At 39.4% G+C, this 26605-nt stretch overlaps 1 protein-coding gene across 4 annotated transcripts in view; it reads left to right on the top strand.

The window, feature by feature from the left end:
- SATB2 (SATB homeobox 2) overlaps positions 1-26605 on the top strand; it is a 130972-nt gene that overhangs the window by 39536 nt on the left and 64831 nt on the right. For all 4 annotated transcript variants that reach the window (XM_083864629.1, XM_083864630.1, XM_083864627.1 and 1 more), the window contains 3 exons: positions 18001-18127; positions 20212-20335; positions 25032-25134. In XM_083864629.1, coding sequence (XP_083720755.1) covers positions 18001-18127; positions 20212-20335; positions 25032-25134 — 354 coding nt within the window. The remainder of the gene's footprint in view (positions 1-18000; positions 18128-20211; positions 20336-25031; positions 25135-26605) is intronic.

Below are 26605 nucleotides of genomic sequence, written 5' to 3'. Positions count from 1 at the left end.
AGCTCCGCTTGCAATAGACAGACAAAGGTCTCATTCTTTAGTGGTAAATGTGCTTTAACAGCCACCACTGTATACTAATACTTAAAATGAAAGGAAATGTTAAGTTTGCTGCATGTTACTTTTTCAGGATGTTAACAGGCAAATACATCTATAGTAGTGGAGGGAAAGGAAGATACAAGCAATTTTCGTAGCCATCCTTTCATATCTGTAATTACATCCAGACTTAGCAGCAGTGTCATTTCATTTTGCAGAGGAGCGTGGCAGCCCTTGAAGTGAGATTTGTTGGTGTTCAATCCCACACGGTAGAAAAGGTCCATTGTGCTCTGACCTGCTTTAAAACAAACCATACTAAACCATGCATGCATACTCAAAGAGTCCCCCCTTTTTATAGACAACTGCCATTTGTTGCAAGGGTTGCTATGGCAAACCAGGGCAGAAAATCCTGTCTTGATGTTAAAGCGAAATACTTAGAAATTGTAAGGAGACAGATTTTGAGAATATAAATTAATTAAATGGCAGTAATTGCATTATTGCACTATCTTGCCAGCAAAATAGCTATTCCTGTGAGAGTCTATTACTGTGTTAGGTCTTGGAGCAGAGTGTAATTTCTTGAATGTGCTCTAGGTTTTCAAAATCTGTCTTTGTGCTTTTATTTAGTTCTAACTAGTGATAAATAGCAGCTTAGCCTTGCAAAGGTGGTCATCATCTGGTGTGCTTGAGTTTTTAAATCTGTAAGAAGACTGAATAAGCATTTGCAGTTTGGGCTTTAAACTGACAGAAATAGCTAACTATAACCTCACCAATCTGGCCTACATAGCTGCTGGATAGTTTGCCGGGTTGGGATCATTGTCTTTGGATTTGGACAGGAAATGTTGCATTTCTTCCAGATAGAAGTCCTACAGCTTTCTAATGTGCCTTTTGCTCCTTGGCTGCTGGAGGTACAAAGTGTCAGGCAAGAAGGAGGCTGCTATGATACATCACTTCATTTGAGAGAAAAAGGAAAAAAACAAAAAAACCCAAGGCTGTTTTATCTTGCTTGTCCTATTCAACCCCCTATTCCCTGAGTACTTAGCAGGTCTGACCTTACTGCAGTTATGCCCTTCTTCAAATCAGCAATGAAATAATGAAGAATAAGCTTCAGAAACAGAACCAATAAAATGGATCCTGCCTAGTGTCTTTCTAGTGCAATTAGAAAAGCTGCTTGGACTTTTTTTTTTTTTCCTTTAAATACTGAAAACAAAACAGTTTTGTCTCCTTCTATCTTTAACAGTTATTCACTTAAGTATTTCCTTACATTGAAAGGGGGAGTGTGTTATTGTCCTTTGATAACATTTGGGGAGAAATGAAGATTAAAATGCTCGTTTCCCACATCTGAAATAGGAGATTCAGATTTAAAAGGAGAAAGAGAACAAACCACTATATAGGAGAAGAAATGAAAAATGTTTTTTGTAAATATGTTACCTTGGACCATGAAGACCCTTAGTCAGGGTGCCCTGGTGAGTGAAGTCCTTTCTGTAGGTGTTGTCCAAGCATCTCTGATCTTCGCTCAGTTGATCTCAGATGATCAATCAGCCTCTGCTTGGCTGAATGCGGGCACAGGCCGCTGTCTCTGTGTTGATCGTGCCAATATTGCCAGTCTTATGAATTGACCATCTGCTGTTTGCTTTTGTATGCACTTAAGAATCAGGCAGGAAGAGCACTGGCAGTAGCCTAGGATTAGTACCTACATCAAAGTTCAGGAACTCTAGAGTCTTCTCAGTTTTGCCACTGCCTATTTGTCTTCAGAAAGTCACCTTTAGCTGTCCTACTAGTACAGCTTGCTGCAGGTGGTGGTGCTGGTTAACAGAGGTAAATATGGGCTTCTGTCAAACTTCCAGAATTCATTTTAATGCACTGAGAGTGTCTTTTTGTACATTCCCTTTGGGTTCCTGAATAGGCAGTAGACTGGCCAATGCATCCAAGGAGTGGAATGTGGCAAGGCTTCTGTGTTGTGGATTGAATTTTATAACTTTAGAAGAGGGACCAGCAGCCTCCCAAATGGGAATTTAAAAAAAGAGAAATGTAAAAATGTTTCTAACTAGTTCATGTCAGCGTCTTAATCTGGAACTGGCCGTGTCTAATGCAAGATGCTTTTCGTGCCATCGTGGTTGCCAGCTACCTCTTAGACTGAGGCATCTGTAGTGATTCAAGAGTTCAACTTTGTGTTAGAAAAAGAAAGGCACTTGTGCAATAGCATTAAAAGCTGAGCCAGTTTTTTTTTTTATATTACTTACTTGAATCCACTGTCTTTCCTAGTATTTTGTGAGGCATTTTTCTTTCTTGTTGCATTTATTTTTATTCAGCTGAGAGGTTTTTCACTGCATTACCCACCTTAAAATGATCTCATGTTCAAGGCTAAAATTAAAGGAATTCTGAAAACCTGGATATTCTGATGGTCACTAGTGCAGAGATTAGATATGACTGAGTGCTTTGAAAAGGAGTTTTGTATCAACTTGCCAGCTTTTCTTAAAAATGCCAAAGAACTAAGTAATTTAAAAAGCACAAAAAAGGTTAATTGAAAACTACTTTTTCATACATGTTGCAGTCATTCCTTATAGGTAAAACATATGCATAAAGCATTGTAACTACAAGCACAACATTCATGTTAGATGGTTTTTTATACTATCTCTGTGTTGTAAATGAATATTTATCTTAAATGCTATATTTGTCCTCTATGGTTGCAACCACAATTAAAGAGATTCCCTATGTGGAATTATATCCCCAACTACTTCCTCCCAAGGTATTTTTAAACTTTTTTCCTAAATGCTGCATGTTATTTTAATTACAGGACATAATAATTATCTGGAAGGTGCTGGTTATTACATCAGTCTGAGGTGGCACTTAAGTCCTTTTCTTCTCACAATTAGCAGAATAATAATTGTTTCAAAGGCAGGCAGGGATATGAACCCCAGTTAAATCCTAGCAGAGATGTCATTATTGTAGCAGGGGAAAGCAAAGGAGCAGGTCCCTCCCTGGGTGAAAGCATCAGGAATAAACGGGTGGCTATATTTATTTTGGCAGCCTAAAGCTGTTGTGAGCCTGGAGTCTCAGCCAAAATCAAGTGAGCTTGGAGTTGACTTGAGCTGTTTCTCAAATGTTTTTGTGAACTCTCACTTTTTTCTTTTTTTTTTTTTAATTCCCCATGTTGTTTTAATTATATTTCTCAGTGCTGGGAACATCACACTAGATCTTCTGTGTTTCGGGATTATTTGTGAAAAGATTTCTCATCAGCTAATAGCAATTGTTTAACAAAAAACCTTCATTGGTTAGGGTAAAATCTGAGCTCAGATGTGTGATCACATAAGGGAAAATTCCATTGAGATTTGGAGTGGAATGAAGCCCCCTCCTTAATACTTTTGTCTAACATATGTCACTGTATTAAAAATAATTACTTTGTTTCCTTGGAGGGGAAGAAGACGGATTTTTTAAAACCTGGAATTCTGTGTTGAGTAGGCAAATAAACTCCTGAGATTGCTTTCATTGGAAAAGGATATTTTAAATGGTACCTTTTACTTGAATGTTGGCCAGTTTAATTTAGATTATTGCTTCTGACAATTAACCTCGTGTTGGGCTGCACTTGTCTCATTAGCAATGTGGCAAGTGATGAACTTGGATCCATGAGGGCTCAGCTCTCACCTTGGAAACTCCCCTGGCAAGGCTGTGCCACTGCTTATTAATAAAATATTAACAATTTATTAACAAATCCACCTAAAAGCCATCAGTGGAGGGCTGGGACTAGGGGATTAAACAAATATATTAGCAGTTTTATAAAATTCTTAGAATAGTTTTGCCAAGAGAGAAAGTTAAACACCAGAGGAGGCATGGATGGGAGTTTTAAAAATACATTGTTTCGACATGATTTGGTTTTGATGTTTTCCTTTTCAAACTTTTTGTACTTTGAGACAGAGTTTCTCCTTCAGAATTTATCTGGTTTAAAAACAAGTTTTTAAATAAAAAGGGAATAGAGTGAGAGAGAGTAAGAATATGGCTAAATAATTAAAGGATAAAATTCTTGAATTCTGTTTGACTGTAATGCTTCATCTGCCAGGAAATGATCAGTTGATTTGTTTTTCATTTAAGCAAAACCAGTTACGCAAGTTGTGGTTTTATGAACTGATTCGCTCTCTTTTTCTCCCCTGATTTTTATCCACCAAAGCAAAATATCTGTTACTTCCACAATCTGCTGTTCTGTGTTACTCAGGGAATATTCTGAAATAATGTCGTCTTCTGGTGGCGGTTTGGCGAACAAAAGGACTGAAGATAATTTTGTGCAATAGGAATAATGACTTTACCAACTTTGTATTGCTTGAAAACTTTTCATATAATTTTCAGGGAACGACTACTAATGTCCCTACCCCAAGATGAAATACAAAGAATTTTCTGGCATTTCTAGGAGAAATAGCTGAAAAAAAAAACTTGTTTGCTTTTCAATTTTTTTTTTCTTTTTTACTTCTTATGTACTTTATTTCTGTTATAAAACAAGCTTCATCCTTGTGTCTAAATTGACATACATACATATCAAATGTGTAGTGTGCAGAGTTCATATAGCCACACGTATCTTTATGTTCATGAAGGAGGGGAAGTTAGTCCCTGAAGTAAGTTTTTTATTTTTTCCTTTTAATTTTAATTCACTTTGTGTTATATTGTATCAGCTCTCTACAAATACTTTATTACTTTTACTGTGAAAATCAACAAAGGAAGCAGGATTTAAACTGACTGCTCTGTACTCTCCCTTTACTGTGGCTGTGCACATACTATTTCCATCCACTTAAAAGATATCACACCTGCTATTTAGAAATAGTTATTCAGTTGAATATCTAATAATGCATACATGAAAGCAGATCCAGAAGAGAATATATCAAAAAAGATTAGTTGTGGCACTAAAGTGGGTCATTTTAGTGGGAAAACGCAATGTTTGTCTCTCCTTGGCTGCAGTGAGGGGGGTGTGTGCAGCTGGGCAGTTGGCTGTGCGGCCCATATGTGCACAGTGAAGAAGGCTAATGCTGAGGTGTGAATTGACTAGCAGGCATCGCCACGCCTGCCAGCCCTGTTCCTTCCTTGTCTGCCCAGGCAGCTTTCCCTGCCCTGGGAACAGCACCTTTGTGTTTTCTGGGCTGCCCCACTCATATTGGCTGAGTGAGCACCCTTGGGCATGGCTTCTGTGGAGCAGGCATCACTTGTTCATTCCTCTTATGGCACCTCTGGTGTTCTCTTCCTGTTTATAAATTTGAGTAAAATGCATGGGAAGAAGATGGGAAGTCATGACTCAAGCTAAACAGAGTGTAACTCATTGCCTTGGGGATAGGAGGAGGAAGGGATATTAGAGGTTTGTGGTCTGGAGATTTATTCCTGTAGAGCTGGGAGGTGCTGGCCGTCATTCAGAGACGGGAGCAGCGAGGCGTGGGCAGGAGGAGGAAGGTGACAGTGATGTGGCCCCGGGCGGATGGGTGAGCAGACACTGACCAGCAGAGCTGCTTGCCATGAGGGATTCTCAGACAGGGTTGAAAGCATCTTACTCACTATAACAAATCTGAGGCCTGATTTAGCAGGAAAGAAACCCTCTTAATTGATTTGCAAGCTCAAAATTGAAATGGTTTTCTTTGTACACAAGAAGAGCCTAAAAGGCTGGTAACGAGGCTGGGGCCATTTTCTTCTGGGGGCAGTTGCTGGTGGAGGGTTCTGCTGCCTCACTGAGGCTGAGGAAGAGTGCATCGTTCTTGCCTATCAACCTGTCAAGCTTTCCTCTCTTTGTGAGACACAGCACTGCAAATTCCCTTTCCTCTACTGGCAGAAAACTCTTCAGCCATAATAACATAATTTTGCAGTTCTGCCAAGATTGCTTAGAAGTTTTGGTTGTGATACTTAGTTACATTAGCTAACATTTTCTGTCAAGATAAAAATGACTCGAAAGATGCTTCAGGTATGATGACATTCTTTTTGTTTATGTAGGTCATATGGAGGTACTCCCCACAGTTAATGGAATATGAAGCCTTTTGTATACTACATACCTGGATAAAAGCTGGCTTAAGTCCCTAAGTGCCCCCATTTCATTTGTAAAGAGCTTGTTAGCTTGTTAGCCTTAAATACACAGAGTATTTAGATTTCAAACTCTTATCTTACTTTTTCTAAATTAACAGTGTTCTTTAGACATCTCCAGATGAGGGGCCTCCGTATCTTCAGTTTGCTTCTTTGAACATGTGATGAAAAACATTTCATCTGCGAAGTAGGTAAAGGAGGTAACAAAGAGGCCACTGTTTTGGGCCTCCAGCAATAAAAATATTTCTGATTATGAAGATTGGGTAGAACTTAATTTTCAGCATGGCTTGACTGAACAACCTCTTGAATTTCATCAGTGCAATGTGTTTAGTCTAGAACAGTTTATCTAGACTAAGCCATTTTTCACAAAATCCTATAGATTAATCCCTAATTTATCAATTTTGTTTAATATTTAATTTTATTTTCCTAGATTGCAATTTTAATGGTGTGGCTTTGATCTTTTCCACCTACACTACAGTGATGACTGGTCAAACTAATTGGGACCCTTACTGCATGAGCTTTTCAAATGAGTTATTTTGTGATAAACTGTGAACCAGGGTCATCACCCGGGGAACACGAGAGCTGTTTTAGTGCTGATAGGCTCCCCCGATTGGATTTTCATCCACCATGAGCTCAGATGTCAAATGAAGAAAGGAGGGTATCTTTTTTTGCTGATTAAAAGAAATTCCAAATAGTTTTAAGTCTGAATTACTATAGTATTTTAGGCATCTCAGATTTTTAGGATAATTCTTTGATTCCAAAGCTTTTTCTTACTCAGAAAGTCTTTATTCCTTTGGTGTGTATACCTGTCTTAAGACCTCCAGTATGAAACAACCAGTAATGCTCCATGCCTCCAAATGAACAATAGGGTTTGGGGGAGTAAAATAGACTTTCATTAAGATGTGGATACCCACAGTGCAACCCACATCCCACCACCTGAGTGAGTGCCAAGAGCAGAGAATAGATACTGGCTGTGGGAAACGACTGTCAGCAGGAGCCAGATTGAGGCTTTTCCTCCAGGGTGATCTTTGAAATCAATCAGATTGTGAAAACGATAAACTTCCCAAAGCTGCCTTGGTGTGTTGGGCTAGTAATGCTCTCTCAGTGCTGAGGTCTGCTCTGGTTCCCTGTGCCAGTAAGGAGAATATATCTGGATTGTATGAGGGCTGTTCAGCCTATTCTTTGTGAAGATGTGTGCAATGTCTTCATCTTTCTACATAGGATTTTGCAAAGTAGTTATTTAAATCTTGTTTTTTCCTTTAGCACTGTATTACTAGTTGAAATCCCAAGTCAGGTACTCAGTACAGAGGAGAATGGTGGCAGCAGTATAGGTTGTGGCTTATCTCTGGTAGATTCTAGGGATTTTGCAGTGTTGGTGCCATGTTCTGAATAAGGCATGATCCCACTGTGTCTTTCTTTAATTATATTCCCCAGAACTGGGAATGGGCCTCTAGGTTCCTTTTCTGCTTTCACACGTAAAAGCTGTGCATATGTGGGCCCAAGACACCTGGGGCTTTGGGAGATGATTAGAAATGACAGTCTTTCCTGCCTTTTCTCTTGAAATGTCACCATGCAGCATTTTTTATCTCTTTGATTTGATGTGAGATAGAGTTTAGGAAAGAGAAAGAAGTGGTGAGTGGAGGTACTAGAGCTCTCCACCATCTCACAAAGGTGGCACCAGTGCTTGAGGCTGTTGAGGCTTGGAGTGTCTGTCCATTAAACACTCATGATGGTTTTGACTGGGCTAGAGTTACTTTTCTTCATAGCAGCTCCACAATTTCTATATGCTGTGATTATATGACAATCTTAGCTGCTACTAAAGAAGTGGGGAACTGGAAATGCTTCTGAGCATGACGTGTGTGTGCTGCAACTTCCAGATCCAAAATGTGAATAACTCTTTCCAGTTTTTGCCGTGTGCACAGAAATTTATCATTTAAGTTTAAAAAATAGTTATTTCTGTCTTTCTATTTTTTGGTCTCTTCTTCACAAAATGACTAACGTGAAGTGAAAATGCTAACAGGATCCAAAAAGGATCTGGTGGCTTTGTAAGAAAATAGGTTCAGTTCTAGGAAGATGTGGGCTAAGAAAACAAATCTAGGTTCATCTCAGCATTAATGTGGGCTCATCAACGGTACAAGGGAAAACTGTTTTTTCTGAGTCTGGTAACAGTTCCTGCTTGCTCTGAGTCATCTCCTCTAGTGGTGAACTAGTCTTTTTTTTTTTTTTTTTTTTCCGCTTTTGTTTTCTGTTGATAGGAAATGTAGCATAGTTCAGTAACCAGCAAAGCTTTATTTAGACTTGTCAGAAAAGCAGAATTTTTTTACTCTTCCTGGGAATAAAAGAGAGAGATGGGGAACTTGAGATTATCAACTGAAATAAGTGTCAGTAAAGGAAAATTTCTCATTTGATTTAATCAAATTCATCTGAATTTGCAATGCTGCCCAAATTAAGAACTAGGGTTATTAAAATGTATTTTGAAAAGGAATATTACAACCTTAAAGATACTATTCTCTATCTCTCTCTAGTTGATCAATTTGTAAGAGAAGGGTGAGGTTTAGGCCTTTAGCTTTTACCTGTTTGTGCTATGAGTGAGACCTGAGCCTAAGTGTCAACATCAGTCTCAGGTCTGTTTCCTGTTCTTAAATATACATGTGCATGCTGATTTTCATGGATACTTCTGCTTCCATAAAAACTTTTAATAAAAAAATGCTAAAATACAAGTGTTACCTCCTTTGTTAACTGCTTTGTGGTGGAATTATTTCTTAACAGAATGTCATTAGAGATACTGGGATCAAGCTTATGGATATTTTTTGATCTTGTGTCGATCTGGATATACTCTTACAGTAAGGCAGCTACAAAGAGCAGAGGGCTTCAAGGTTGAATGGCAAAAATTACAGCAACTGTATCTTATTGCATTAATGTTGAGTTAGTGGAAGCAGTCATTTGAAATTATCAGTGAAGTCCTCAATCCATCTGTTTCCTCAGCAATACTTGCTTTTCTATCCTGATAGTTCGTTGCTGTCCTACTAGTTTTTCAGTTGTTTATGTTGTTTTCTTCTCATGGAAGTCAAGAACTGAACGTCTGGTGGGAGGAAAGAAAAGACAGAAGGCAAACCAAAAGTAGTAATTTAGTGAAAAAAACATTCTGCTAGTCTTTATACAGCGTAAGGAAAACCCCAAGACACAAATCTTAAACTAAAGAGATTAAGCTGTTTAACTACATAGGCCAGAATATGAAACTGCATTAGTTTAGGGGTTTGTTTGTGCAGCACAGCATGCTGCGTGCCCTTATTTTTCTTTGGACTTGAGACCCATGAATTTTCAAATCTACTTGTAGTTGACTCGACACAAAGATAGTTGGCTACTGTATGTTTGCAGTCTGAGCCAGACTTTCTGTGCTCTCTGTAGCTGTAGCTGTGAGTGGGCAGGATATTCAGATTCATACAAGGCCAAACAATGTCTGTAGGCTTAATTCTAAGCTTATTATCCTCTACAATGTCCTTTTAGCAATGCTCTTTTATAACCTTTAAAATGTGTTTTATGTATTCAGCTGCAATGCCACGTTGTTGTGCTGTTTCTTCTGTTCAGTAGACTGATTTTCCATGTGAAGCTTATAGACAAGCATTGAAGCTGGGTGAATTGAAGGAGTTTGGGGCACTGGCATCCTTTTAAAAACAGATGCAGGGTTTTCCCCAAAAAGGAAAAATATCTTCTAACTCTCCTCTCCTCCATTGGGAAGCATCCTATAAAATTCAAGAAAGGCGTCTGGAAGGTAGGAACCAAGGGCTGCCTGCCCAGACACTGTTTTTGCTGAACATGTCATGAGGCAGGTTTGTGTTAGTGGCAATGGGCTGGCAGAAAACTGACAAAGAATGTTTGTGTAAAGCTCTGGTCCTTTTACTCTTGTGCAGGCCTTTATAGATGGATAGGTGGCAATATGGTCATTGGGTCCAAAATTTGTGACGAGATGATCCAGGCAGTGTTTATGGCTGTTCAGGAACATGTGCAGTGGAGAAAAGCACCACCTGTTGAGTACACTTGTGTTCATGTTTCTTAGCAACTGAGTCAACTACACTAAAACCCCAGTTCTCAGCCTGTAAGGCTGAGCTGGAAGCACGTTGGAGGTCCCCACTAGCTGTATCTGCTTATGTTGGCTCTCTGGGAGGCCTAAATTAGAGACAGGTCCTGGTGCCACACTGGGATGGCAGAGAAGTAGCACATTTTGCCAGGACTCTGGGACTCGAGAAGAGACAACTGATGTCCAAAGCAAGAGGAGCAGCTGTGGTTTTAAGATGGCAAAGCAAACCTCTACTCATGGCAGCAGCTAAAGAAGCTCTTTGATCAAGGAATAAGCTGAGTTGTGGCACTCTGGATTTCAAGGGCATTCAGCAGGCACTGCTCAGTGGGAGGAGTGCTCTGTGCTCCTGTGCAGCTAAGCAAGCTCAGGTGTCCCAGGACTAAGCTGGCCACGATCTTACCATAAGAGCACAGATTTCCCAAAAAGACAGTAATTTCATGCAGAACTGGGGAGAGTGCCCTGCTCTGGGCATTGTGTGGGGATGGTGTTAGTGACATGCAGCGGGTGCTGCAGTCCTGTGGCCATTGGTTCTACTGAATAATACCACTGTGCGAGGGTGCCTGTTGGGACAGGGCAGCCTGGTGGAGGGTGAAGCTGAGCTCCAGGCTGGCAGGGTTATGAAGGACACCTTGATGAAGTAGCCTTTCTGTCATGAGTTGTCATGATTTTTTTTTAAAGACTTCATATTCTGCCATGGAAGTGATATTTAGAGGAGTGGTTGTCTGTCTTGTATGAGAAAAGTGAATTTATCTCTCTTGATGCATATTCTTGCTGTCCAAGGCAGGTACACACTTAACCCAGAAATGACAGAAGAGAGATATTTTGCAGGACTGAATGTGGTTTTCCTCAGTGGAGGTGGTTGTTTGATAAATAACATAGGAAATGTAAAAAATACTTCAGAATCACAGAATATTCTGAGTTGGAAGGGACCCACAAGGATCCTTGAATCTGCTCTGGAAACTCAAGTGAATGGCCCGTTGTCTTGTTTTCTTTAATAGTATTTCCTTTGCTTCCTTGCCCTTCTATTTATTTGTGGTATTCCTGTTCTATCATATAACAGTTTTAAAAATAATCCCCTGAAGTAAATAACATCAAAATTTTTTTTCCTGTTTCCTTACCAATTATTGACTGTTTTTTCAAACTGAATAGAGGTTGGAAAATTAAATAAAGACTTCCAAAATAACTAGCTCCAGAAAATTTTATTTAATTTGTGGGTTCATTCTGTTCACTCTCTCTCCTCCCCCCCCGATTTTTTTTTCTTTTTTTTAAAGAAGATCTTTATTAATTTAGTCTAGTAACTTAGTGCCTATATTAAATTAATCTAATAAAAGTCAGGGTCCTCTCATAACGTTTCCCAAATGTGAAGCAGCATCTATTACACGAGGCACAATCTTTTTACTGTAAAATGTAAACCCGATATGTAGAATTACAAGCCATTAAACTGTTTAGTGTATGTTATTTAAGTCAAATACTTCAGTACAGTCATGCTGGAGGAAAGGAAGGGGCAATGCTAGCATTCAAAAAATTAAAAACGCAAAACCAAGCTTCATGTATCAAAGTGATTTTCATCTGTGAAAGTACTCTCGAGTTTGGCATCAAACCTTGTAACACTAACAGTCTTTCTATTGATAGTTATACCCATGATTCTATAAAAGCTTTAATATATAATCATATAAATATCATATGTAATCATGTAAATGCATAGTCTATATTAAAGTCTGTGTACTGTTACAGATGTGCAAGCCAGAAAGTGTTTAAATTTACTGGCTCAGAGATGTGTTGTTTTCTGCTCTAAACCATCACTGGTACACAGAGTTTATGAGAGCATTTTTAAACAGCAAGAGCAAAGACTTCCAGCAGCAGCAGTTCAAGGGGCTTTGTGCTGCCAGAGCTTCATGTGGCTGGGCTGTGCTTCCCCCTTGGGTGAAGGTTATCCTTTTGTGCAGAGCTCCAAAGTCGCACAAATCTCAAGAGCTGGGGTGGAGCATTCGTCATTCGGGGCTTGTGGGTGTTCCTGTTGACTTGTGGATGTGTACATCACAATGTAATCACATAGTTTATTCCTGTTCTCTCACTGAATTATTTATTATGGACTGAAATGATGAAGGAGGGGGATTCTTTTGTATTGGCATAAGTACAGGATTATGTTCATTGTATGCTTTCAATCACTACATCACCAATATGTCAGTTGGCAGAATACAGTCTACCTCACATATATAAGATGTTGCAAAGTTCAATTAATTGTTTTTAAAGTGCATTGGGACCCTCTGATGAAAGATACTTTAGGAGTATGGGGGAGGATTCTGCTGGTTGTTTTTCCCATCTATTACCCCAATGTGTCATTGATTGAAATTCAATAGAGTAATAGAGTAATATAGGCACCTTTGTAACAATGGACAAAAGTAGTATAAAATTTTCTTAGATTTTCCAAAAAGCTAGAAAAGACGGCTCAATAGTATAATACAAAAATTAATATAATCAGTTTAACTTTTTGTAATTTTTCCCACTGCTTTTTCATCCTTTCTGCTTGAAAAGTCATTCACTTCGCTGGATTAACAATAATAACTACAAATTATGGCTTTATGTTGTTACAGTGTGATGATATACTACAGCCAATATAGAGGTAAGAAACACAGGCTGAGTTGTTATGTACTGCAGGGTAGTGATTTTCTGCAAACTGATTTATGAATAAATAATTCTTTGTACCTACTACATGGGACAGGCAGTTTTCAATTTCTGTAACAAAACACAGCTCAACAAAGGAAAATTACATGCTAAAGCATAAGGACAATATGCATTTGAAGGGGATAAACAGATGCAGTCGCTGTCACAAGAGTCTACCCATCTTTGAGGGAAGCTCTGCGATAGTGGCTGATAGAAAAATGGCTTGGTGGTCCCAGAAGTGGGGCTTTTATTTGGTGTCTCTGTGAGGCTTTTCATTTGGAGTGGTAAAAGAAATCAGAGGTGTTTGGGTATTAATGTTAACCTGCAGTTTCTCCTGAGTATCTGTTGTTTTTATAAGAGTTGCTGTTAAAAAGCACCATGTTTGACCACAACTACTTGATTGAATTCACAAGGCAGCAGCAAATGTTGGTCGTGTTTTTTGTGTTTGCAGTCTGCCACTCTTGGGCTGTGGTCCTAGGATCCCTTGGATGCAAGGAAACAAATTCTATGACACCTGACTAGCTTTTAACCTTGGCAGATTAGCATTTAAAATAAATTACATTAATGCTGCATATGCATTTGCATTAGTACTGTGAGTATCCATTTAAGATGTAATTCAGGTATGCTCATAATTTGCGAAAGATAAAAATCAAGATTATAGCCATGGTGGGTGCAGGGGGTAGTTTGAAGAGAGCCAGTGACACATTAAAACATGTTCTGGTCCTATTTGCTCTGTTTTGCCAAAAAAGGAATTTGGAAAATGCCCCATTTTAAGAGTTTGATTTTACAGCAGTGATGTATTGGAAAGTGCCTGAGGTGCTCCAGTAATTGTTATGTGGCTATCCAGATTAAAAGTTACCTATGCCGGTGAGTGGGAGATGAAGGACCTGGTCTTCGTTCCAATTAGGACCAAGAAGTGTCATAGTTAGACTATGATGTATATGTTCTAAACCCCAGATGTGGCATTCTTAGAATGAGTGTACTGTGTGGCTGTCTTTCCATTTGCAATGACAAATGAGGTTTCTAGCCTATATAGATAAATAATTTTCATGGGACAGTGTGGACTACATAATAATGGAAAGGGTTTGCCAGCTTAACTGTGTTTTTCTAGAAAGCAGTTTTCTGCTTTTTGTTGTTTGATGCTCCTGATCAAAGCAGTTGTTCTGGAAGTCTGCTTTAACCTTAGCCTTGCATCTATTCAATTCACATCTCAGTAGGATGATGTCTTGGGAATAGTCCCACTGCTTTAGGTGCATCATTATTTCAGGTGATAAAATAAAGCTCATGAGGATCCTGTGATGAGTTCTGCTGGATGTAGAATGGATCAGCTGTGATACAGCAGGGCAAGACTTCAGTGTAGTGTTCTGCTCTCACTTGTGTAGTTATCACTTTCTTCTCCAAAGGAGCTGCTTTTTTGAATGAAACTCAGTTGGAAACATGCTGGCAGGGTGGCACATCACTGGCCTAAGTGGAGTGGCAGCAGTAAATTGCAGTCAGTGGTTGTTATGTACAAACCTGACACTCGAGCTCACAGAAGTTTGCCACTGGTGTGTTCTGCCATTCTTGTGGGTAAGAGGGAGTTACATACATTTTACACAAAGTTACTCTTTTTTCCCTGTCTGCATTTTGATGAAGCTGAGGCTTAAAGTTAATAAAAGACCTGACTACAGAAATGCATGCCATTTAAGAACCAACAGCCAGTGTGGATGGAGAATCTCTTCTAAAATAGTTTTTGAAAAAAAACTTTTGAGAAAACTGGTGTCTTTATTGTCTTTAATTGCCTAACTGGCCTGGGCTGCATTCAGTCATTTCTTGGTGAGCTGAGAGCTGTTCTAGTGTATGGCCATTTCTTGACTGTGTGCAAGCATTGCAGTCTGTTAGCTTTCTCTTCAAAAAACTTTCACAGGAAAAAAGATCCAGTAGATACAGGAAAGAGACCCAGATTTGTTAACAGAAGAGTTTTGGGAACTCAAGGAAGATGTGGTTTTGGATTTCCTGAGCTTTCTGATCTGCTGTGCAGTATCCACACATAATTTTGAGAAGGTCTGGAGCTGACAGAGAAGTGATACTCCTGGAGTAGTATTTTCATTAATAACACAATGACCTTTGCTCATTCCTGTCCCCCATCCCAAGTGTCAGTTGTGGTAGGATAAAAGCTCAGCCAGGCCAGTTAAAGTGATTTCTTTAAAGGCCCGAGCTGTACCATTTGAAGTCAATGAGAGGAACAATAGAAAATGTATATGTGGAAGTGACCCCTTGCTACCAGGCTGTTTTCCTCTCAGTGTTGCTGTTATGCTAGAAGCGCCCAGTCTGGATAAGAAGGGACCTGTTTAGGGGGAAAATTTTGGCCTGCTCAGTTTTTACTGAGTATTCATTCAGAGATGTCTAAGTATGCAGAGAATATATTTACTGAACAAGCTGGCATCATCTTCCCGAACATAGCCCAAGAGTTGCCTTAAGTATAGTGTTGGTGCCATGAAATAAGCACCTGTGAAGTCTGCTGAGGAGCTGAATGGAAACCATGGCTTCTGGCTATCATTTGGACCAGCCTAATGTGCTCTGGAAGGAAATATTTCACACGTCATATCACACCGGCTGAAAAAATAGCGTGCATCAGCAGTGCTGTAACACAGAGTAAAGGACTCTCAGCAGGTGTTAACGTGCAGAGGTACTGAGCATTATGGTAACACCTGTGTTTGTTTAAATCCAGCCAAAACAATTTCCTCTCCAGTTGTAGAGGAGGATTAAAAAAAAATAAAAATCTCCCCAACTTCCAGTAGTAGCAGACATTCCTGTAAAACAATTTGCATAGTATTTCCCATGGTGCACTCTGGCTGCACAGGGTTTTTTTTCTTTAAACCCTTTTAGTCTGGGGACACCTTTAGTAACTTCAGTGCTTCCCGACCATCTCTTTGTCCTTTGCCAGCATTGCCAGGCCTGAGCAGTTGCAGATGGTGTGCTCTCTGAGTGCTTTCCTTAATTGAATGAAAAATAAAGCCTCTTGTAAAATATTACCAATTTAGATGTGACTTATGGGGCACATATGATGCTTATTTTTTCAATTACATGAAAACTTGGCGAGGTTAAACATAGGAAGCCAAGTGTTCTGTGAAGCTGGTATAGATTTCTGGATTTTTAGGTGATTTTGTTTTAGATTATTATATAGCAGGAGGAGGTGAAGGAAGTCACCAGCTAAACTGTGTTTTTTCAGCATGTATTTTACTCAGTGGACCCTTGATGCTCATTTCATGACTAATATATGCTGTACTATATGCGTTTCTTGTTGTCACCAGAGATAACATTAAGTAAACTATCCCCTTAAGAAAAACAGCTTTTCTTGGCAAGTGGAATATGACTCAAGGAGCCAGCACTGGAGACATACGGTGCTGTGAATGAGAGCTGTGTTACTCTACTGGATCTGAGTCCAGGCACTATTTATACTGCAGCATATTCAGCACCAGATTGTTAAATCTTAATACTGAAACAGTGCATCATTGAAATGTTTTTGTTCTGTTTATGTCCCATTTTCAAGCATTGGATATCAAGCAACACTTACTAACTTTTTGTTTCGTTTGGACAATATCTCTCTTTGCCAAAAGCTTTGTAATCAGCTCTTGAAATATTAGCCAGTCTGTACCAGTATGTTACAGTGAAACTGAGGATGAACTAGGTCACTTCCAGCTTCTTTCAGTATGTGGTGACAGAATGCCTTGCAAAGCAGTACGTCGGTGGTAAATGCAAAGATTTATGTGCTACAGAAAAGGAGTTGTACTAAAATTATTTCCTCTTCAATCTGTGTAGGAATGGGGGGAAATACTCTATAGCAGGTATTTCATGGGCTCCTTGTGTTCTGTTATTTTCTCTGTGAGAAGCTTCGTTTCACTGTTTCAGTGTGGTGTTTATTTTATGATGATATTTGGGAGATCAGGATAAAAGGTTTTTGTCATTTACTCTAGTTCTGTTAGTTCCAGAGATGGTGAAGGGCTGGGAGTAGAAAGTGAGGAGGAGATGGTTGAAGTTTCTTGGCATCACAACATCCTTCCAGATATCCAAGAGGAGTTCTTGGCGTGCCTGTTATCTCAGAAGAACTAGTCTTCTCATGTATTAGTGCATTACCTTTTTTCTGACAGCTGAGTTTATGGATGTCTTTTCAAAGATCAAACAGTATATAAGGAAACCTCAGAAGGCATCAATTTGAATGGGAGAATGGTGTCTTGTAGGGCTGAGCTGAGGAAAGTTAAGTGAGCAGAACAGTGGGGCAATGGGAACACAATGAAGGAGGGAATAAAAGCAGTAGTGGCAATAGTGCAGAACAAAGCTGAACTGCTTTGCTGTCATGTAAGATGGCACTGTGGCTTTCTTTGTTTGGTGTCTTCCTGGAAGTCATTCCTGGGATTAGTCATTGTTTTTGGTGTGGGTGGGCCCTCTGCAATTGTCTAAACAAAAATAATACCTCTACACCAAATGGTTTACCATCCAAGTTTACAGTCTTTGTGACAAGCTCATCTAGAAGAGGTGATGATCCCTATTAAAGAATGAACAGAATTAGAAATAGAACTTACAGCATTCTCCCCCGCCTCCAAAAAGCTATTTTGGATCTGTGGTCAGCAGCTTGCAGTTGTTTGGTTCTTTTTTTTTCCTTCACAAAGAAAAGCAACCGTCTGCATAGTGCAACTTGTATCTGGGAGTGAGCTGTTCCTACTTGGTGGGTTTCCAGTGGCATCCATCCACACTGGGAATCGTACCATGCTTAGATTGTAACAGTGCTGAAAGCCCACGTGTAAGAATTTTCCTGTTCAGGTCAAAAGTAATGCATTTATTTACTGAAAAGTTTTTGTAGATTGCAAAATCATGACTAGAGAGTACTTAAAGCTTATCCTAACTTAAAAGAACTGGGCTTTAGAGCTATGATGAAAGATGTGAAGGGAGGAAGTCTCCTGCGCTTCCTTGAAGTAATTTAAGAGTCAGGAACATGTCAACAACTGTCTGCTAAAAATTTTAAATCTATTCCTGCTCTTTCTCACTCGTTGCCTCAGGAGTCAGTAGAACACGTCTTTCTGGCCAAGACTGCAATAAACCTCAAGGCAGAGCTTGAATCTTGGGAAAAATCAACCTGGCTGAAGGGTTTAATAAAGGGCTGATAAAATATAAAGTATGGATTTTTTGTTTTCTTTTCTTTTCAGGAATAATCAAGCTGGGGAGGTGGAATCCCCTCCCTCTCAGTTATGTGACTGATGCACCAGATGCGACAGTAGCCGACATGCTACAAGATGTCTATCATGTTGTGACATTGAAAATCCAATTACAAAGGTGGGTGTTTCTGAACATCTGGCCTTCCCTATTCTCTGAGCTGCTCTGTTGCTTACAGCATTACTACAGAGATTAGCACATCCTGTCTTCATTAATTTCTGGGCTTTTGATGAAATGAAAAGAAAATGGAGAGAAGGGTGGGTCACCTGGCAGCTTTTTGGTGCATGTTCCCACTGATATTGTATGCTGAAGTAGCAATATGGTAACAGAGGGGAAGGGTAGGAACCCAATCAGGTAAAGATATGGGGCTTTTAGAGGCAGACCTTTTTACAGTCTATAATTTAATGGATTCTTAAGTTCTAATTTTATCAAATAATAAACTCCTTGCCGTTTTCTGGGGGCTGCATTGTAAAAATCCAGGTCTTCTGCAACCAGTTGCTGAGATGTGGAGGAGAGGAGCTTTTTTTACATTTTTTTCTCCAGTAGTCTTTCCAGCAAACAGAAGACAAGGAAGGAAAGTGTCATTGCAGCTCCATTTGGCATTTGGAAAATATTTTCCTTCCTTGAGGGCTAGTTCTGATTAACAAAGCAAAAGCTCCCAACACTTTTACACTTATTTACCCCCCTTTCTTCCCACTCTTCTTCCTTTTTTCTTCTTCTTTCTCTCTCTTGGCTTTCTAAAGAGTCCTCAAATGCAAGGTTCCTGGCAGTTCATGGCATACTCCAGAGCTGTAGATAGGCCTACATTGCATAGCCTCCCATAGCTGTATGGCCAGAACATGACAGAGGAAAGAGTAAAAAATAACAGTCTGGAATAAGTTGCTGACAATTCTTTGAAGCTTTGACTTCAACAGAAGAGGGGGCCCACAGGGATATGTGCGTGTCCTTTGGTGACAGGTACATACCCTCAAACCATTCCGTTCCATTTAGAATTCGGAAGTAGTTGATGCCTTGCTGACATTAAACTCCCAAACAGCAACATTTCTTTCTTGTTGAATCTCTGATAGGTCTTTGGTTTTCCGATTTCCATGAACAGGTCTTTCCTTGGTTTTATGTACTGTTAAAATTTTTCAGCTGGGCTACATCTCTGCTAGGTAGTTGTAAAAGAGTGTCTAGACCCTATAGCTGCTATAAAATGAGTGTAATAACTAGTTTCCTCAGAAGTGTGAGCTACCAGGAGTTCATGAAGTCTATTGTCGCATCTGTATTAGCAAAGGGTAGAAATTTGAGATTAAGATGTCATTCTTTATCTTCAAAGTGCCTGAGCGCCTGGATGCCACGTAAATAAAAGATAGTCCATGACTTTTAGGTAAAGATGATCACTGACTACTTGAACTCCTCACCACAACTGAAGGTTCAGCTGTGAGGGAAAAGCCAGGCTTTAGGGGCAGAAGGCAGAACCACCTTCTGGGGCCATTGGAGAACATGCATTAAGGCTCTGCAGCAGACAGGACACTGACAAGCTTCTCCCACCTTTTTGATGTGCTTCCTGTGTCTGTCTCCATGCATGTAGAGACAAACCATAAGCTTGTTAAATTAAAAGAGGCACAAAGTCATATGAAGACAAAAGCTTCACTACATATGCAGTTCTTGTGGAATGAAAGTGAGAATGAACTGCACGTGACAGATGTTGGGCATATGGCTTAATGTGTTTCTGAAAGGCTCTTGGATACTTCAGTGATAAGGGCAGTATAAAAACCTGTATAAAGTTAAACTAATTTTTCAAAGTCTTGCCTCCACACAATGAGGGCCCTCACTGTTCAGGGATTTTGTTAGTAGCAGTGCTGCATATATGTTTATTTTTCTACCCCAGCAGGAATATCTTTGTCTGGAGAGGATGGCTTTAACTCAGCCATTCCTGGGGCTCGCTTTATGCAGTTTCCTTGCTCTCCATCAGGCCCCAGTGGGAATGGTTATGCATACGTATGCCATAGGAGGATCAACAGCTGCATGTTGAACTGCACATCTTCTGGTAATTGTGTTTGGTGGGAAAGGGATAGGGAGGAGAAACATCTTGATGGGCTGGCCAAGCAGGAAACTCCAGGGTTGTGCTTGTTGCTTAAAGGTCTGTAGCACTTGCATGCAAAAAGTAAGCGTCTGTGAAGGTGATGTTTCTATCTGCTTTTTGCTTTCTGTTTTAACAGTTGTTCAAAGTTGGAAGACTTGCCAGCAGAGCAGTGGAATCATGCCACAGTTCGCAATGCCTTAAAGGAATTGCTCAAAGAGATGAATCAGAGCACATTAGCCAAAGAATGCCCTCTCTCACAGGTCAGTGCTTTCAGCAGGCTCAGGGAAAGAAAGAATTGCAATAACTAAAGCTCATATTTGTTCTGTAAAGAGTCTACATTAAACAATTCCAAAAAGATCAAATAAATTTCTTGTTTTCTTTAGGAAGGAGAAATTCTAATTAATATGTTAAATATTACCTTTGTACCATGTTTTCTTAGTGGGTTTCCAGGTAAAAATTATGACTTAATTGATTTGTTTTCATAGAGATGTAAATCCTTTATTTAGATTTTTATCTGAGCCTATTATGGTAGGACTAATGATCCTCAAATGTAATATTTGAGTGGCTTCTTCCCACTAGCAGAGGCTTGCTTTCCCCCCTAACCCATGGGTAGATCTCATCAGCCTGCAACCATGATAAAAAGTATTCAGTTTTAGTAGTTGTGCCCCAATTTCTAGGAAACAGCAACAAAAAATGTATATGTAATTATGTTAAAAAAAGAACAAAAACTCAGCCTCATTCTCCATGACTGCTTTTTAAATGGCAGTGATGTCATGTCTAAGACACAGGTTCCTACAGATGTCACGAGCTCTATTTGTACTTCAGATTGTTATAATGAGACATTCATAAAATTTTTATGACTTACTTCTCCTTGCCTCTCAGAATAAACAGAATAACACTTTAGCACCCAGACCAGGTAACTTTGCTAGGCAGAAAAATACATTGCCTTCTGAAATGTGTGCTAGAATCAGGTTAATCTGTCCACTGTACCTTTTAAGAGTCGAAACATTGGTAATTCCAGCTTCCTAAAAATTCATTGCTTTGCTTGTTTATATCCAACATATTTTCTCCTGTGATTCTCTGTCTTCCATTACATTGTATGTTCATCCTGCAATTTGTGATCCGAAGCCTCCATGAACCAAGAGAATTCTCTGTATTCACCACAAATTTGCCTCGCTGTGTTACAATTACAACTCCAAGGAAAGGCACACAGGTGAAATACAGAGCTGGTAGGAATCACATTCTTCACCTTATTTAGCCACGTTTGATCTGCAGAACTAACAGGAATGGAAGGGTTTTGTAAGGAAAAGCCATGGAACTTTCTGATTTAGTAAAGGAGTAACAGTCACTGGAGATGCACACTGTGTGGAATACACATTGAATACGAAAGTGTTTTCCTTTTCACACAGTTTAAGTGTAATTTCTTTAAATAGAATTATCTGTGGAATCTGGTCAGCTAACGATGATTGCAGCATATGGTTGTCTCTGCCCAGTCTTCTTCAATATCCAGCATAACTAAACTATGCATCATTTTGTATGCAGAATTCATTTGTTGTCTGAGTCTGTTTCCTCCCACTTCAGTTTCAAAGCCTACCAGGTGGAAATGCTGCAGTTGGTTTACTCCTTCTATAGCCTCAGTCTGACATATATTTACAAAATTACTGATGGCAGAAGCACAGCAGCAAAAAACCTTGTCCCAGTATTTATTTAGCAGACAAAGCTAAGAGGAAATACTTCTGTAGGAAATAGAGCTTGCTTACTTTTAAGCGCAGGTATAAATGACCTTGGGTAGTGACTAACCCTTGAACTGAGACTGCAGAATGCATCCTGTGTCATTATTATTATTGCCGTAAAAAGTTTCAGTCTCTTTTGGTTTAGCTCACAAAATGCAGAAGATACAATGGAAGGTTGTATAGAAGCTGTCTATTACCATCATCTGAATATGCCTCTAATACAATTCCTTCTCCCAAATCAGTTTTAAAAAAATATCATGCCAAATGTGAAATGTCATTACAACCCCCTTGTGGTTAATATATTATTGACAGCAGCAAATTGCAGAGTGGTCTCTTAGGAATCAAACTGCAGAGTAAATGCTGCTGTTTATTAATGTGTTCACAGTGCCTCAAGTACAGCAGTGGAGAGGGGCAGCGTGGGGAGCTCCCGCTCCCAACAGCGACGGTGCTCTGTCTCTGGTTCTCAGTGCCCGTGCTCTCCAAGCAGCCCAGATGGGGATTCTGATTGCTGCTAATGGGAAATGTAATCATTCACTTTGATTTAAAATTGTTCTGGTTTTTTTCTGCTAGGTGTATTACATGTCTGCAGCTTAGCTACCCTTAGCATACGGCTCCTGTTCAAACAAATAAATCCCAGTTAACCAAGCTAGGGGGAAGGGGAGTAGGTGGAGGGAGTGTGTGTGGCAGAAAGAAATCCAATTATTTCAGTGTTTCCATCTTTTTGTAGAGATCTCTGTCTTTCTTGTGTCATATAACTCGTTTCAGCACTGACCCTGCATTTTGTTTCTTTGCTGGAGCAAGCTTTCTTGGGATGTGAGCGTGTCCCATGTTTTTCTCCTTGAACTTACTGCACCAGATTTTCTTTGTGTGGGTATTTCTTAGCTCCCGGTCTAACTAGTTTTCATTTCGCATGGCTATCATGGCCACACACACACCAAACATTTGCTGTTTTATTCCTTTCTTTAAGGATTTTTCCAGAAATACTATGCATTATTTAGAAATTTACAACTAGTGAGTGATTTCTTTTTTCTGCTCTCTTTTAAATAGATATTTCCTTTCTGCAGATTTAGCAAGATTCCTAAGAGAAATACCCCTTTGCATATAATAGTGAGGATATGTGGTTTGAAAATTGTTGTAGTTCTTTCCCCTGCAGAAGAGTATCTGTCCTGGGATTTTTTCACCAATGGTTGATTTACTGTTTGATTTTACTATTTAGTTTAAGTTTTGCTTTCTCAAATAAAGGTTAATGGGTTAATATATTCTGTGATATTTAATAGTCCCATGATTTCAGTAATGTTGATTTCTTGTAGAGCTAGATGATTTGGAGAAGGAAACCCCCACCCCTCAAAAAAAACCAAGAGAACCAAACTGATATGTAGACAGAGCTCAACAATTTCCCCACCCTACCTTAGTGAATGGAAATTTAACTGAAGTGATGCAAAAAAACTCCAGGTTTGCTCAACTATGATCAAAAACCTTCTTCAGCAGAGGCTATCGCCATGTAAGGCTTTCGAAGGTCTATTGCTTGTTAAAATGCTGTAGAGCAAGGAAAGATTTATGGGCAGGGAATTGCTACTCACTGCCACAATGCTAGGTTTATGTCTCAAAATATTGATTTTAATTAGAAAATTGAATCTCAGTTTTAGAAATTGGAGCTGCTACTTAACAAGGCTCTTACTTCATAGCCTTCAAACGCTGCTGCAGTGCACCATAGCACCCTTTGAGTGGAAAACGCAGAATGAAAAGGCAGAAGGGCCTCTTTAGTGAAAGTGAAATTACCTGTTGAAGACTGAAAGTAATCTGTATCATGCAGTTATCTTAAGTTGCTCAGTTTTACTCACATTTTTTAAGTTCCTAAAACTCAAGAGGTAGAAACAGACTGAGTCCTGTGATATGGCAGTGAACAGGACAGGAAGCTGGGTAAATCTGGAAAAGAGCAGGGATGATTTTGTTTTTAAAGCATTGGTAAATTCATTGAGCCAGAGCATAAGCCTTGTAGCTTTCCAGGGATAGCTAAAATCCTGCAGGAGCTCGTAGGCCAGAGCTTGAAGCCATGGTTTGAGCTGTGAGATCATCCTTGCTCTCTCCTCTTGGTGCAGAAAGGTCGCACGAGGTGCTGTGGATTTCTCTGAGCTTTGACATAAGTGCAGAAGGGGGATGTTAGGGAAATAAAATACAGTCTGTGGAGAAGGTGCATTGGCTCCTGTGTGTTGGTGCTGTTAGATTGCATTTCCTTGCTGGCAGTGTACACATGCTGGGAATGATTCAACCCTGAAAGGGTTCAGAAAGGGGAAAAGGAGAGGAAAATGTTGTTAAAAGGGTGCCTCTTCTATATAGCGTGGAGGAAGGGAAAAATAGAATGGAAGAACTACCAGTAATGAGGCTGTTTGCCACCCTATGGGCAGAAGCGCCCCAGATATAAAATATCCTTTTTATTGGTATCAGGTGCTGGAAAACCAGTCTGCAGCCTCTCTTCAGTCAGTTTGTATGGAGGGGTGCTGGTTAGGCAAGTGATATTTCAGTTTTGTTGAGCTTTTTTGCAGGTTTTGACTGCTCTGTGTTGTAGTATGTGTAGTTCTCTGTGCTCTGAATGGCACTGCTAATTTCTCTTCTGGGTGATTTTTCACACAAGGGCTAATCACACGTTTCTGTAAATTATATTAATTTAACTTATTTACCTAACTGTTGTTCTGCAGTGAGTAGCACGGATGTTCTCCAGTTCTTGGCTGTGCAGTCTTGCTGCATTTGGAAGCAGAACAGAGACATCTGAAAAGCATTATTTGGATTATGCATGCTGGAGCATCTAATCTTACCTTTAGGATCTGGTTCCTAAATTGTTCTTGGTGCAGTGACTGTGTGTTCCTCAGCACGGCATTGCCTGCTGTTATGCAACTGAAGTTTACCTATTGCAATATTACAAGTACAAAGCAAAGTAGAACTTTCCCCCTCAGCCTGAGCTGCACGTCTCAGTGTAGGTTTGTACTGCTGTTTTTTTTTTACATGATTGTGCAAAATAATTACTATTTTGTGATTTTATTCCTGGCTGGGCATATAGACTGGAGAGTAAAACCAAATTTTTGTACTCATCAGAAGGTTCTTTTGGGTTTAAAGTCACAAATGGATGTTTATTATGCTCTTGCACGTCACTTGCTTTCCCTGGAAAAGATTTCTAATTGTGGAAGATATTTTAAATCACTTTTTGTTGTTCTTTCTATACTTCCAGAGTATGATTTCATCCATTGTAAATAGTACATACTATGCCAATGTGTCAGCAACCAAGTGCCAGGAGTTTGGGAGATGGTACAAAAAGTACAAGAAGATTAAAGGTAAATTTATTTTTTTGTTGTTGCTTTCCAAGTTCTTGAAATTTTGCTGACAGTTTGAGATTATTTGCTTCAAATAAAAGTAATATTAAGCAATAATAATATTTGTGAATTTGTCTACAAAGAGGGCACAGTCACAGCACGTTTGAAATTGAATCTGATACTTTACAAACAAGGCTGGCATGAAAACACAGGGCACAAAACATGCTTAAAATATCCCATTTAGCTGTGCTGAAAGATCAACTGTGTTTTGAATTAAGCAAAAACATTTTGGAAAGAAAACATTGTAGTATCTCAGGATTAAAAGTTAAATTGCTATGTAGTTGCCTTAGTTTAATTTTGTTCCTGAAAGCTGAAAAGCTGACTTCTTAAGTTCCATGTGCCCTTGTTCATTGTTTCCAGTAATGCAAAGTGTACCGGCATTGCTGCTGTATTTTATCCTGTGGAATCTGGATACAGAGGATTTAATACTGATTGTTGGGAAACACTTGTAAATAACAAGGTGCTGCACCCACTGAAATTAAGAGAAAAATAGCCCATTGTTTATGTTCTTTCTATAATGAAATTATATTAATAGGTCCGTGGTGCCTGAGGCAGTAAAATTATTCTGAACAAGTTCATCCCATTCTCACCACTGAGCTGTCTGATCACCTGTCAGTGGTGCACAAAGTGATGTGAAAAGCATCTGTCCATCATGTGTGATTTGTTCTTTTATTCTCCCTTTCCTTTGGCAAGGGACTTAGATGTGCACCAGAATTGCCTTTTTTTTTTAAACTCTTATGTGCTTTAAATGCTCAGGAGTTAGAGCATTATTTTTCATAACGATTTTTTCATAATTCCACCTGGCTTCTCTCTCCCCAAATATCCATCACCCTTGGAGATTAGCTGTATCCTGGGACAGAGTTTTTCCATAGTTTTTCTCTCTCTTACACCACTGAAAGGAAGATGTATTGTTGAAAGAAGGCATAGAGTGTTATTGTCATTTCTGTCTATGATCCTTTCAGTAGCCAGGAAAAATCACAACAGAATTCACAAACATTATGAAGAAATAGGGTAATGTCATGTCCTTCCTGAGAAACCATTGTATTTTTAGTTGTGTGAAGATTAGCACCTTTCAAAACGAGTGTGCCATCTTTTCCTGATAAAAGGCTGGCAAACATAAGCTACAGAAAGTTGCTTGTTTTGTTTCCTTAGGACAGACTAGAAACCTTCATAATAATACCATAAAAAGTCTGCTGCTTGAGTTAGGAACACATGAAACAAAACTGCATGGAACATCAGAACAAGTTCTGAGGCATCTGTCTTTTCTCTGCACATCTGGCTTGTGCAGAGCATACCTGTAAGACACTCATGCCTGGGCTCTGCAATGATTTGATTTTCACTAGGGGAAAAAGGAAAGTATATTCTATGGTGAAGTTATTTGTGTCTAGGAGGAAAATTGTCCAGGCAGGATTTGGGGGTAACGATGCAGGCA

The sequence above is a fragment of the Zosterops lateralis genome (assembly GCF_965231275.1).
Source record: "Zosterops lateralis genome assembly, chromosome: 7".
NCBI lineage: Eukaryota > Metazoa > Chordata > Aves > Passeriformes > Zosteropidae > Zosterops > Zosterops lateralis.
This window is presented reverse-complemented; position numbering and strand designations above follow the sequence as displayed.